General features: G+C 45.0%; 1 protein-coding gene across 7 annotated transcripts in view; it reads left to right on the top strand.

Annotated features, from left to right (window-relative positions):
* LOC147677679 (SLAM family member 9-like) overlaps positions 1-15,173 on the top strand; it is a 752,048-nt gene that overhangs the window by 712,658 nt on the left and 24,217 nt on the right. For 5 of the 7 annotated variants that reach the window (XM_086945322.1, XM_086945327.1, XM_086945324.1 and 2 more), the window contains one exon: positions 2,976-3,077. The exons of the other annotated variants lie outside the window; for them this stretch is intronic. In XM_086945322.1, the coding sequence (XP_086801448.1) occupies positions 2,976-3,077 (102 nt within the window). The remainder of the gene's footprint in view (positions 1-2,975; positions 3,078-15,173) is intronic. 7 annotated transcript variants of the gene reach the window in all.

Raw genomic sequence — 15,173 nt, 5'->3', positions numbered from 1 at the left:
CATCCATGAAAGCGTACAAACTAGCTCTTCGTAATGCTAAAAGTACCTTCTACGAGGAAAAAATAAAGAATTCATCCTGTTCAGCCAAGGAGACCTTCCGTATCCTTAAAGAGCTCCTTCATGTCCCGGACCCCCCACAAAAACCCATGGACCCTAAAGCAGCAGAAGAAAAATGTGTCAATCTAGCCACCTTTTTTGCGAAAAAATTAAAAAAATCCTTGCCTCCCTTCCCGCTGCCAAAACAGACACCCCTGAAAAAATTAAGGACCTACCTCCTTTACAAAGGAATTCCCCCGCGGAACCCGACACACCTCACCTGGCGTTATTCGGCCCGGTTACTATGGAGGAGGTTGCAGCAACATTTGCCTCAGTCAAGAGTGGCGCCCCCAGTGACCCAGTACCCTTAAGATTCCTCAAAGATATCACCCATACCATAGTGTCCCCGCTGACCGCCCTAATTAACATCTCATTAGCCCAAGGTGAAGTCCCCTCGAGTTGGAAGGAGGCGGTCGTGAAAGGACTTCTTAAGAAACCATCACTAGACCCTGAGGATCTATCAAATTATAGACCGATCTCCCTCCTCCCCTGGATTGGTAAGGTCGCGGAGAAACTTGTAAATAAAAAACTGTCTCTCTTCCTGGAAACCAACCATCTCCTTAAAAACTCCCAGACGGGTTTTCGACCAGGTCAGGGCACGGACACCGCTCTCCTTGCAGCAGTGGAGAAGACCAGAGAAATTCTCGATACAGGAGGATCAGTGGCAGTGGTCCTCCTGGATTTGAGCGCGGCCTTCGACACTGTCAGCCACCAGGTCCTAACCCAACGCCTAGAAAACATCGGAGTGAAAGATACGGCGCTGAAATGGCTCTCGTCCTTTCTTTGCCAACGCTCTTTCCAAGTCTGGGAAGGTGAAGGCCGCTCCCCCGCCATCCCCCTCCGGTGTGGTGTGCCACAGGGCTCATCACTAAGCCCCACGTTATTTAACGTGTACATGGCCCCACTGGAGGGGTTGGTCTCCCCATTTGGAGTCACCATCGTCAGTTATGCTGACGATACACAGCTAGTGGTAACTCTTTCTCACCCCAAGCAAGAGCCCTCCAATCTTCATGACTGCCTCTCCAATATACATCAATGGATGAGTGACTCAGCCCTGAAATTAAATGGGTCTAAAACAGAGATTCTTCTCCTAGGTCAAAAAACACTGAATCTACCCCCAAACATCTGGCCCATCTGTCTGGGTGAACCTCCTACCCCTAAGACGGAAGTTAAGAGTTTGGGAGTATGGTTAGAGAAAGATCTCACCTTCAGAACGCAGGCAAGGAAAACGGCCGGCATCTGTCACGGCCTAATAAGATCATGTAGGAAGGTGCTCCCCCTACTCCCTTTCAAGTCCCGACTACTGCTGATCCAAGGCCTAATTGTGTCCAGGTTGGACTACAGCAACGCCATTTACTTAGGAGCCCCGGAAACCACTCTCCAAATACTACAGAAAACCCAGAATGCCGCTGCCAGGCTGCTCACGAATACCCCAGCCAGAACATCAGCCAAACCCGCACTGAAAAAACTACACTGGCTTCCGATCAGGGAAAGAGTGATATTCAAGGCACTATGCCTGGCTCACAAAGCACTTCACAACGCAGGTCCACCAATCCTCAACAACTGTATCGTACCTTACAGACCTACTAGAGCGCTTCGATCGGACCATGGAAACCTTATTGTAGTTCCCAGAATAAAAAAGGCCCGCGCAGGAGGCCGCCGCTTCTCGGTCCACACAGCGAAACAATGGAATGCACTCCCCCTGAAACTTAGATCAGAACCAAACCTCCTGCGTTTCAGGAAATCTCTCAAAACCTTTCTTTTCCCTTAATTCACTTCCACCCCCGCACTTTCATCCATCAGGACCACAAGGTTTAGCGCTGGGATACTCTTGGGTGACTACGCGCTCTATAAAAACCTAAAATAAATAAATAAAATTATTTTTCTCATTATATATTACTTAGGCTGAACACCAATTGAGGAGATTGGAGTTTAACCAACTTCTGCTCTTAATACCTGACACAAAACAACATAATTTAAAAATAGGGACTATAGCTCCATTCCTTTCTCCCAGCATAATTCTATGAGGTCCTCTCTGTGAGATGCCCGTGAGGGCAAGACTAAAAATTCTGCAACTACATGGTTGTATGTCAGAATATCAACTATAAAAATATTATACCACAAAAATGTCTTAGCCAGAATATCGACTACAACAATAATGTGAAGCTAATTTTCCATATGTCAGTATAGGTTCTTTCTACATCTCTATACTTTAAAGATACACATATTATCAATTATTAATTAACGTTAAAGAATGGTAAATCTACTCTTACCTCCTTGTATTTACCTTGATATTATGCTATATTAGGGTAGTCCATATTCTGACTACCACATTAATGTAAGCTAATATTTAATACGTGCTAATGAATACTCATCGATTGCCTCTTATTGATTAGTTCTGATGGAGAAAAGGGTGAACTTAGTTAATGTTATACTTGCAGGCTCTTCTAATTGGTGCAATTTGGAATAGGGTCCCTGTTGCATTTTAGTACATTGTTTTATAGCAAACAAAGGGGCATATTATCAGGCGATACAATTATCACAGTTTTAGCGGCAGAAAACTGCCGCTAAAGCGGGGATAATTGGCTTGATAATATGCTCTATGGAATTCCAATTGAAGCCCATGTTAGATGTCCTTCACATCTAACATGGGCTTCAATTGGAATTCCATAGAGAATATTATCAAGCCCATTATCTCCGTTTTAGCGGCAGTTTTCTGCCGCTAAAACTGCGATAATTTTATCGCCTGTCTTGATAATATGCCCATAAGTCACTCAAAGCTTCTGTCCCACATCCCTATATGTAAATGATGAAGCTAGAGGCCGTATTGTTTCTTTTATGACAGTAGCACTTTATCAACAAACATTTTAATTTCACAGAATGAAACCAACAGTGACCCGACTCCTTCAAAACAACCAAATGACCCAGGAGGTGCAGAGAATGAGGTTTCTCTCTATGACACTGTGAAGGATACTTTACAAGTAGGACATTTTCATTTTAAAATGAGGGGTTGTTACCTGCATTGTAAATGGAGGGCAAACATTAAAAGATCTGTGATTTAAGTAAAGTGTACATAGAGGCAGCTGTTAAAAATTATATCTCGGTATTTTGTTCTGCAAAACTGCGCTAACCTTACACCAAATCATCAAAGCAAACTGTGATCGGGCTTATGATCAGCACAGTATCTTGAGCAAGGACAAATATGTGTTTTTCACATGTCTTTAGACTTTGCACTGGTGATGCTTAACTATGTGATTCGCTCACTCCAGTGCCTTTAACTGATCCAGGCCATTTTCTATGTAAACAAACAAAATGGAATCCACTCTGGGAGTGGTGGTGGACCCTAAAGTGATGGGGAACACACAGTGTTGTTTAAATGCCCCTCACACACCAACAGGCCCCTTGGTGTCATGCTTCATCATCGGGGCCTTCGCACCCCTCTACGGGATGCGGCGTGCTACGACTCACGGCTACGCAGGAGCACTAAGTAGTGCACTATGTGAGGGGGTGTGTTGTCTAAGTGAGTGAAGTGAGGTGAAAAAGTGAGAAAATTAAAAAATACCTGGCACGTAGGAAAAAATAATCTATTACGTCCTCGGCTGGTACTGTTAAAAATCTGCAAAGTGCGGTTGTAGGTATACGAATTAAGGTATTTACAACCAAGGTGTCAACATGTTTCGGAGCGCAGGGGCTCCTTCTTCAGGACAAGGATAAGCACGTATCCTCACCTTACTCACATGAGGAATGTCAAAGTGTTTAAAAAGAATTACAACAATGTGTAATGTACTTAACAATGTTATAAGTCAGTTCAGTTGCGCCCAATAGGCGTTGATGAGAACCTGTGGAGAAAGCATAAAACACAATGGTTCAAAAACTAAGAAAATAATGATTTTCCTAGTACACACGGTTATATATTAGAACCCAAAAATGGGGTTCAAAAACCTGTAAGAAAAACATTCGAAGAGCGAAAGTTTAAAAAGGACAATACACAGATATACACAAACGTACAGTCACACTGTCGAAACTTTCCCTGATTCAATGGAAAGAGAACCTATGGAAAGGATGACAAGATCAGGGCTTACTTCTTGATCTCAGTCCGATAACCTCATGAGCCTATGCGTAGTATTGGGGGGATCCTTCCACAATGCTCAGTATAGCAACCTAAAAGATTTAAAAAGTATGACTCAGTTGTCTTTATGAGCCCCAGCCAGTGTAAAGCACGCAGTTAGTACTAGTAGTTTCGGCTGTCACTCACGGTTACCGCATAGCTATTTGCCTGCCTTCCCCTCAACGCTGCTCCGATGAAGTGAGTGGTTGTGGGTGGTGGTTTGTTATTTATACTCATCTGTTAGCCAATTAGTTGGTAATATTGGCTAATGGAATCAGGAAACCTGCCCATTTAAGGAGATTTTGGCCTCGAGATCCGGAGTTGCGCGACCAGTTCAGTGTCAGCCGCACATGTGATAGTGGCAACAGTAGCAGTAGTCTGCGCATGCGTGTCACAGGAAGTGAAAGCGCATGCGTGAAACCCAGACGTTATTCTCGGAAAACAGTCTGAAATGATGAAAGGTGGTATGATACCTAATCATCTTAAAAGGTTCCATGGAATAGAATCATTGCTGTTGCAATTTGTGAATGCACGTTGTTCCCAGTTAGTGCCATTTGAAAAAGTGAGACTGTTGCTTTTTTTAGTAATGGCACTAACTGGGAACAACGTGCATTCACAAATTGCAATAGCAAGAAGGTTGTATATTTGATTACATGTCCATGTGCAAAAGAATATGTGGGAATGACAACGAGACCAGTAAAAGTGAGAATCAATGAGCACAAAAGCAACATCAGGTGCAAGAAGTCAACAACAAAGATGTCAACCCATTTTCTTGAGCATCAACACTGTGTCAATGAGCTACATTGGACTGTGATCGAACAGTTACCTTCGGAGGTAGGACTCCTTGAAAAAGAGCAACGGTGGGTGTTCCGCCTCGGAACTGACACCACCGGCCTCAATGATTCTATTCCATGGAACCTTTTAAGATGATTAGGTATCATACCACCTTTCATCATTTCAGACTGTTTTCCGAGAATAACGTCTGGGTTTCACGCATGCGCTTTCACTTCCTGTGACACGCATGTGCAGACTACTGCTACTGTTGCCACTATCACATGTGCGGCTGACACTGAACTGGTCGCGCAACTCCGGATCTCGAGGCCAAAATCTCCTTAAATGGGCAGGTTTCCTGATTCCATTAGCCAATATTACCAACTAATTGGCTAACAGATGAGTATAAATAACACACCGCCACCCACAACCACTCACTTCATCGGAGCAGCGTTGAGGGGAAGGCAGGCAAATAGCTATGCGGTAACCGTGAGTGACCGTGAGTGACAGCCATAACTACTAGTACTAACTGCGTGCTTTACACTGGCTGGGGCTCATAAAGACAACTGAGTCATACTTTTTAAATCTTTTAGGTTGCTATACTGAGCATTGTGGAAGGATCCCCCCAATACTACGCATAGGCTCATGAGGTTATCGGACTGAGACCAAGAAGTAAGCCCTGATCTTGTCATCCTTTCCATAGGTTCTCTTTCCATTGAATCAGGGAAAGTTTCGACATTGTGACTGTACGTTTGTGTATATCTGTGTATTGTCCTTTTTAAACTTTCGCTCTTTGAATGTTTTTCTTACAGGTTTTTGAACCCCATTTTTGGGTTCTATTATATAACCGTGTGTACTAGGAAAATCATTCTTTTCTTAGTTTTTGAACCATTGTGTTTTATGCTTTCTCCACAGGTTCCCATCAACGCCTATTGGGCGCAACTGAACTGACTTATAACATTGTTAAGTACATTACACATTGTTGTAATTCTTTTTAAACACTTTGACATTTCTCATGTGAGTAAGGTGAGGATACGTGCCTATCCTTGTCCTGAAGAAGGAGCCCCTGCGCTCCGAAACATGTTGACACCTTGGTTGTAAATACCTTAATTCGTATACCTACAACCGCACTTTGAACATTTTTAACAGTACCAGCCAAGGACGTAATAAATTATTTTTTCCTACATGCCAGGTATTTTTTAATTTTCTCACTTTTTCACCTCACTTCACTCACTTAGACAACACACCCACTCACATAGTTCACTACTTAGTGCTCCTGCGTAGCCGTGAGTCGTAGCACGCCGCATCCCGTAGAGGGGTGCGAAGGCCCCGATGATGAAGCATGACACCAAGGGGCCTGTTGGTGTGTGAGGGGCATTTAAACAACACTGTGTGTTCCCCATCACTTTAGGGACCACCACCACTCCCAGAGTGGATTCCATTTTGTTTGTTCGCATTACCAAGGGAGACCGAATCCACTGACTCTCTCTCTCTCCCCCCTTTGGTTATATCATTTTCTAAGTATTCCAGGCTTTTGCAACTTTAATGTTGTGCTGCTGCTGCATCTCATTCACTCACTGTAGGGCCTGAAACTTACTTAAACTTACTTTTGCTCTCAACAAATTACACTTTCAAAAAGGCAAAAGTTTGGAATATCAAGTGTCAACGCTATCTTCACCTTCTGAAAGTAATTTTGCATCCATGCTTCTAGAGTTTCTTCTTCTGTTGTACTGCACTGACTGCCATTTCTATTTAGTAAGCCAACTCTTCTTGCCCTCCTGGCTGTCTTCTTCCAATTGAATACAAATACCTTAGTCCAAAATTTTGTATTAAGTAGATCTATGGTCGATTTGACCCGTTCTGTTCATCTTTTCCTACTTTATCACTCTATATTTCTATTCTCCTAAATTTTCACCCCTATATTTTGCTATTAATCTCTACAAATGTATTTGCAAGTATAACTGAAATATATTTCACAGGACAATTGTCGTCTGATGCTAGAACTGGGGTCACCAATTCCGACACTGTAGCTTGGCGCGAGGCAGGAAGGCACCCGAAGGCAATGTGTAAAGCAGTGGTGCAGCACACACTCACACTGACTCAAGAAGGCACATGCAATAACTTGACACCACACGATTTTGCTGTTTAACTCAAGACTCTCTCTTTATCTAGTTTTATTAGTTCAGGCACTTAACATTTCTCATATATCAGGCAAATGGGGTTAGCATCTCTCCAACCTTAATTCAGTGAAAATAACAATCTGTTCAGGGGCAGTCTAGGCAACAACATTTCCTGTAAACATGGACATCAAAAGGGATTTGTCATGAAAATGCAACACTCCGTGGGCAGAGATATGGCATCAGCAACATTAACACAGCATCATTAACATTTCCTAGGCAAGGGTATCCTAAAATGCACAACATTTCCCAGGTGTGGGCACTTATGCAGAACCTAGAACAGGAACTAACTCAGTGCACAGTACATGCGTAGTCAGAGCAGTCTTGTGCCCAGTTCAGAGACCTCTACACAGTTTCTCTCTCACTTTAGGCGTTCAGGGCCAACAGGGCCATTGCAGGGTGAAACAAGGCATACAGGGCTCAAGTGCAGTCTCCTGTGGGGAGGGGCGGTCAATGGGCTGCCTCTCTGATGTTCTGAGGCTCCTCGGCAGCCCCGCTCTACCAGCAGACTCTCCGCCCTCCCCCGGGGGGGTCTACCAGATGCTGTAGGCCTCAGCCTTCATTCGGGAGCCCGGGCAGGCTAAGCGGGCTCCCAGCAGCTCCTCCTCCCGCTCTTCTCACATGCGGTCAGCCTGGGCGAGGCAGGGGGCTCCCACTCCTCTCGTGGGACCTGCAGTGATGCCTGGACTGGCCTCAGCTTACCGGCTCTGTTGTTGGCCTCAGAGCCAATCAGACACGGCTCCAGGGAGGCATGCCCGCAACCGCCAATCCCAGCGTGGCTCGCTGGGGACGCGGCAGCCTCAACCAATGGCTGCACAGCGCTAATGCGCGTGCGGCTGATGATGCGGCCAGTCCCTCGTCACATGTCGACGGACGCACTGGCTACTCTGGCCCAGTGCGGGCCTCACCAATACTGCGGCCGCCCTCTCCAGACTTGAGGGGCCGCTGCAGTGACTTCTGAAGCAGCTGATCCTTTTTGGCAGTAGGCACCAGGGCCGCAGCGGTGACTTCCAGGCACCCAGGCGCAATCAGCCACAGCGTCCGACACCAGCACACACGTGGGAGGCGCAGGCAGCGCTTCGGGTCCCACGGCACCTTGGCTGCAGCGGTGATTGGCAGATAAGGGCTTTAAGGACACAGCGCTAGCACACAGGTACCGGGCGGCGGTGGTGATTGGCAGATAGCGCTTTACTAATACAGTGCTTAAGTAGCACAGCGCAGGGGGCACAGTTCTTGCAGCCGCAGTCTTTTAAAGTCCTGGGCAAAGTAGAGCTTCAGGGTGACACAGCACTTCAGGAGCACAGCACAGTGGGACACAGTTCTCTCAATCAAGCGCTTAGTTGGCACAACGCTGATTACCTGGTTGATCCCCCAGCAGTGCTCACAGCAGACAGACCACTACTTCAGTTCAGCACTTGTCTTGGGGGGAAGATTACACAGCAGGTCTCAGTGCAGGTTCTTGGGGGGAAGAAGGGGGGGTTGAGTTGGCAGGCATCAGAGGCAGGATGGTTCCCTGCCGCACACTGGAGTTGGTCCCCTGAGTTCCTCCTCACTGAGCAAGATCAGCAGACTGGCAGAGTCCCTAATCTAACTTGGGTACAGCAGGGCCTAAGCTCAGTCAGTCCCAGTAGTGTAGGTTCCTCCTCTAGGCCCAACCACCTATACTCTGGCAGAGGTTCCCCCCAGGTAACTACTAGTGCGTGTATTCAATGTCCACTCCGCAGTAGCAGGGGCCTGTGACAGCCATGTTATTGGGAGAGAGCACCTTCACCTCAGCACTGTTTGGCAGTGGTAAGGCGCCCAGAGACCTAGGCCCAACAAAAGAAGACAGTGGTAAAAATAAGGTGGAAAGGACAAAAAAAAACAGGGTAAGTCCACCCTAGCGCTGACAGGTCTAACACCTGACTTCTTACATGACTGTCAGCGTAGGCTGTAAATTCATTACCGAATGAGGTCCATTCTTTCTCTGTTCATCCTCATGACTGTTCGCAACTCTGACCCACTCTCCTTCCTAGCTTACTTTGCCTCTACAGATTCACTTCAGCATTACCACTTTTGCTTGTGACTCACGTATTTATCTCCCCATTCAGCCTCTTCTGTTTGATATACATTCCTAATCTAATATACCAAATGTCACTCTTCTCTTCCTACTTGGCCTATCCTCCTTCACAATCATCTACAATTCTGCTAAAGACTGTGAACATAGATTTGTCATACATTTCCTGAAACTCTCATGAAGGACCAATGGTATTTAAGAGTTTATAAAAAAAAGATCTTTCTGGTCAGACATCTTCCCTCGCTCTTTAATAAAATTGCACACCTCACACAAACAGAAATTTACAATATTTGTTTTCCCATCCTTTATCTTTCAAAGCTGAAATCTGTTTTGTTTTCTAGAATGGGGCATATACCATCCAAGCATTTACAATTTGGGCAGTTGAATCTTTGTCAGACAGTTAACATAGGGTTCCCTTAAACCTCATACAGTTGTCAGGTGAAGGACTAAGTGTAGGTAAGGATAAAAAGGGAAAGGGAATGACAGAAGTGCATAGGAAGATAAATGGGGAAAAGGGGGAAAACATATGATTCACTCAAAGAAGACTGTTCTGGAGTTATGAATGTTAGAAGACATTAAGAATAGAAATCCAGACCCAAAACATTAACAAATTGTCTAATACTAAAAATGTGATGGTCCATTCCAGCATCTAAAATATATCGAAGCTCAAATCATTATGATTCAAGAAAGCCACATTGCAAAAGAATATTGGGTCACTTAAATAAAACAGAAATATAATTGCTTTCACAAAATTCTCCTATCAATTTGCTTCAGTATCACAGACATTGCCATCATCCCTCAAAGAATACTAACTGTGCATTTCTTTAATATGAGGAAGTCAAGCACCCTGTAGCTCTTGCATAAATCTGTGTCTAGTGGAAACATTTCTACAGATTATTTCCACTGCACTAGAGCATTACCACTTGATACATTCAAGGAAACCTTTACAACTGTTATTAAAAGCTACGGCCCTGATTACGTTTTGGTAGCAAGGTAACTCCTTGACAAGTGTGACAACATCCCATCTGTGTAATCACAAGTGCTATATCCCAGTGTACTTGTAATAAGGCGGATGAATATCTGTGATGAAATACCCATCTGCCAATATTAAAACCAGGCCCTACTGAATCTGGACACAATTTCTGGGGAACCACCATTGAAAAAGTTCTAAAAAACCTCATATACTCAATGAATTTCAAACATTAATTTACTCTCCCGCATTATTTGGATTGCTGCCTCCAAGACCAGAAAGCCACCAGTCATGGACCTGAGCCTGAGGGTACTTGGGCCCCAAACCTCAGGATACATGTTAGATCTGGGGGTCTCTAGTTGGCAGAGGTAGGTACCACTGTCCAAATAGGGGCCCTTGCTTCTAGTCAGGGTAAGGAGTATACACTCTTTAGATAACCCCTGCTCACCCCCTCGGTAGCTTGGCACAAGCAGTCAAGCTTATCAAAGGCAATGTGTAAAGTATTTGTACCAACACTCACAGTAACACAGTGAAAACATCACAAATGGACTCCATAACAGTTTAGAAAAATAAACGTATTAAGACCAAAACAACAAAAATCCAACATACACAGTTCAAGATATGATATCAAAAGAGTTCTTAAGGTTTTCGTCAAAAAAATCCACAGTTGCATCACGTTTAGCCCAAAGTACCTGTAGATGCGACAAAGTTCCAAAATAAAGCTGCAGCATTGAAAACAAAGCGATGCGTCACTCCTGATACCCTGGGGAGGCGATTCGACAGCCCCGCTGCACGCAGCGGGCGTGTTGCGACGAGTTCGGTCTGTATGGAGAGGGAGGCTATACCTTGTATGGATTCCAAGGTTCAGTAGGAACCGTCTGTCAAAGGTACGATGTGACAATCTCCGGGGCGGCGACGATCTCAGGTGTGGTGACGATGCGCAGTGCAGCGTCGATCTTCTCCTCTCGCGGCCCCTCGATGCGATTGCTCTGTGACAATGTTCGCAGCGACGTGATGCGGTCTGCAAGCAAGTGGTGTGACAATCACACCCAGCAATAACAGGCTCTGCGTCGATACTCGCAGCGACAGGAAACTTCCCACACCGGGTCGATGCGTTCTGCAAGCAAACGATGCGTCGGTTCTTGCAGTGGCAACAGGCGCTGCGATGATCTCGATCTTCGAGGTGGCGGGAATTTCCTCGCACTTTCGGGGATGGGATCCGCAAGCGAGCGATGCGTGAAAATTGCAGATTGTCTTTGTTTCTCCTTGTCCAACTTCCCAAACAGCAGGCAACAACTTCCAAATGCCCCTCAGTCGGATTCAGCACTCTAGGAAGGCAGAACTCTCTCAGCAGAAATCAGGGGGGAGCTGGGGGTGAAGTCCTTTTGTTCCTGGGACTTCTTAACAGGAGGCCATCTCTTCCTCGGGCCCTTGGAGATTTCTTCAAGCTAGGGGACAAAGCAACAACAAAGTCCTTCCCCTCTCTTTGGCAGCAAAAAAACTGCAGGTCAGCCCATAAACATACAGCAGGACAGTCCTTCCTCTTCAGTCTTCCAGCTTTCTCCTTGGCAGAGGTTCCTTCTTGATTCCAGGATGATCTAATTTTCTGTAGTCTGGGTAGCCCTTTTAATACCAGACTTTCCTTTGTTCTCTAGAGGCAGAGAGGCCTTGGCTTGGTCAGAACCAGTTCAGGTCAGGTCCAGAGCACTTTGTTTTTCTGTCTCCTCCTCTCCTTTCAGAAAGAGGGGCAGGGTCGTCAGCCGCCCAGCAGGAGGTGGAGCCAGCATTGTGGAAGGCGGGCACAGCGCCATATTCAGGCACAGGTGCTAGCCCCTCCCACCGCTCAAGATGCAGATGCAGTCATTCAGCCTAGAGCTGGCTCATCCAGCCTCCTGGGGGCTCCCCAGCCCCTGTCACTCACAAACCAGACAGTCAATTCACAAACAGGCCAAGGCACACAGAAAGGTCAGACAAGAAAACAGCCACTTTCTAAAAGTGCTGTTTTCAAACACAGGATTAAAAAACCATCTTTCCTAAAATATGTGTTATTAAATTCTGAGTTCAGGGATACCAGACTTTTATGTCCTATCTTTCTCCTTTGGGAAGATATGCAGGCAAACACTACACAGCATTCCCCATTATAGCCTATGGGCAAGATAGCCTTTCAATAGTGAAAAACGGAAATGGCTGTAATTCACTATCAGAGCATGTCACCAACACTAGTACATGCTGTACCTTTCACATACACCCCACCCTGCCCAGGGGGGTACATTGGGCCTTCCATAGGGGTGTCCAATGTGTACAGACAGGAAAGGGTTAGACCCGGTCAGTGGGGACACTGGCCAGGTTGACATGGCAGTCCACAGACTGCGCACAGGCACTGCGGTGGCAGGCCTGAGACACCATTTTAGGGCTACTCCTGTGGGTGGCACAAACAATGCTGCAGGCCCACTAGTAGCATTTGAATCACCAGCACTGGTACACTCAGTGCACTTTACCAGGGACTTCCTGGTAAAACAAATATGGCAATCATGGATAACCAATCCCAATAACAATGTATACAGTGAGCATGTACACTTTAGCACTGATCAGCAGTGGTAAAGTGCCACAGAGTCCTATTGTCAACAACCACGGGTCAGGAAAAATAAAGGAGGAAGGAGCAAAAGGTTTGGGGATAACCCTGCAAAAAGGGCCATTTCCAACAATACGTAACACTTGAATACTGGCTCTTTGTCTTTGTCCTCTGCGGGCACATGAAAAACTAAGCTGTTGTCCTAATCTTCGTGTTCTTCAAGTTTATAAAAGAAAATATATGTAGCAAGCCAAGTGACTCTTTCCTTGTGCAGGCAGGGCATATGGAACAGCTCTTCACTATTGTCATAAAGATGATTTAGACCAGTGTCGAAAAGATTGTAGTTTATTCACTTGTTAGTAGGTCTCTAATGACAACAATTAGACAGATGCTCAGATGCAGACTTGCATAAACTTCCAGCCTTTCCAACTGCCAAGACCAGCAGGGGACAGAGGACATTCTCTTTCTGCACATTCCATCATCATCATCACCCAGTCACTCAGATGCAACTTGATGAAAGTACCATGACAAAGCACAGCTCACTTCTTATGGAAAAACACAATTCATAGGAAACCACACTCTCTTTTTTGGAAGAAATGAAACACATTGAAACACACCAAATCTCCTGGAAAAAGTTGAAACTAATGTAGCTGTTCCTTGTCCTAATCATCATTAACTGACATAAATGAGGCTTAAATGTCACCAGTGCCGGTGCAACCTTTATTGTATCATGACATAGAAGGTTATGCATAGTATGCAAGAGCTAAAAATTGATGGTTCAACCCCCCCTCCCCCCACCAAACAAGTGGTCACTTTACCTCCTTAATAGGAGAAGAATTGTTGGGTTTCAAAAGTTAGAGCCTTAGCTTGCTTCCCTTGTGAAACACGGTTTCTGCTAGTACAGAGCTATCGGGGAATTGTGCTAGACTCTAAATCAGCCACTATGTCTCTTGGGTTGTGGTATGTATTAGTGTCTATTCAGATGAGAGGTTTTTCTCTTAGTTAGATATAATGGCCATGACAGCACTGCAGACACTTGGGGACTGAACACTTGAAAGGACGTAGGTTTTTAGTCATTGTTGGAAATGGACCTCTCTACAGGGTCACCCCCATACATTTTGCCTTCCTCTTCCTCCATTTGCTGAATTTGTTTTTGATGACTTTAGGACTGTGTGCACTTTACCACTACTAACCGCTGCTTAAGTGCATGTGCTCTCTCCTTAAAACATGTTAGAATTGGCTTATATCTGTTTGACATATTTAATTTACTTATAAGTCCCTAATAAGTAGGTGCTACATGTGCCCAGGGCTGGTAAATTAAATGCTGCTAGTGAGTATGCATGCATTGGTTGTGCCACCCACTTAAGTATCTCTTTAAACATATCTTAGGCTTGCCATTGCAGAGCATCTTTGTGCAGTTGTAAACCGGCATGTCAACCTGGCAAATAAACATTTTACCAGCCCCTAACCTTCCTTTTAAATACATATACGTCACCCCAAAGTAGGCAGTAGACAGCCTCCATGCAGGGTGCGGTGTATTTAAAAATTTGGACTTGCAGTTCTAAGTTTTACATGTCTTGGTAGTGAAAAACTCTTACATTCGTTTTTCACTAATGCAGGACTTATCGCTCCAATAGGATAGCATTGGTATCACCTTATTACATTTTATAAGTGTAATTTCCAAATGGGAATATATGACTGCTTCAAGTTTGGTGTCTCTGGAATCCTAATTTATGGTGACGTCAGATTTGAAATTACAATTCTGAAAAGGCCACTTTTGAAAAGCTGACATTGTCTTGCTTTAGCTATTTGTTGACTGTAGCCTGTCTCTGATTAGATAACTGGGCGTATTTGGCAGTTGGACTTTGTGTATTTCATCTAGACAGCCTTACACAATGGGAGCTTAGGTGTGAGTTTATGGGTCATTACTGGCAGAAAGGGAAGAAAGAGCTGAGCACAGCCTCAGTAACACATGAAAAGGCTATGTCCTGCCCAAACGCAAATAGGTGCCTACACCTTGTCTGGAGCCAGAGCGGGAAGGGAGGACATCTGTGTACTTCAACGGCATGTCTTTGAAGTCTCCTCCAGTTCAAAGGCACCACTGGATATAAATACTTGACCTAAGACACCACCACTTCAGTACAACTCTGGACCTGTGGATACTCTGCCAGGGAGAAGGACATCTGTGCTGTTGGAGGAGCTAAAAAGAGGTGGACTTCCTAGTCCAGAAATCACCTATGACTCCCTACTTCTACACCATTCCCAAGATACACAAGGATCTAAACAAGACAACAGGAAGACCGATTGTCTCTGGCATCGGTTCCATCCTGGAACTGTGACATTGATGCTTAATGTAAGTTCAGCTATTGTATAATTAGGTTTAAGTTATTGTATATAGGTTGGATGCAGTTTCATTTGGTTGG

This window comes from Lissotriton vulgaris, chromosome 12 (assembly GCF_964263255.1).
Source record: "Lissotriton vulgaris chromosome 12, aLisVul1.2, whole genome shotgun sequence".
NCBI lineage: Eukaryota > Metazoa > Chordata > Amphibia > Caudata > Salamandridae > Lissotriton > Lissotriton vulgaris.
Note: the sequence above shows the minus strand (reverse complement) of the source record. Positions and strands in the feature narration are given on the sequence as shown.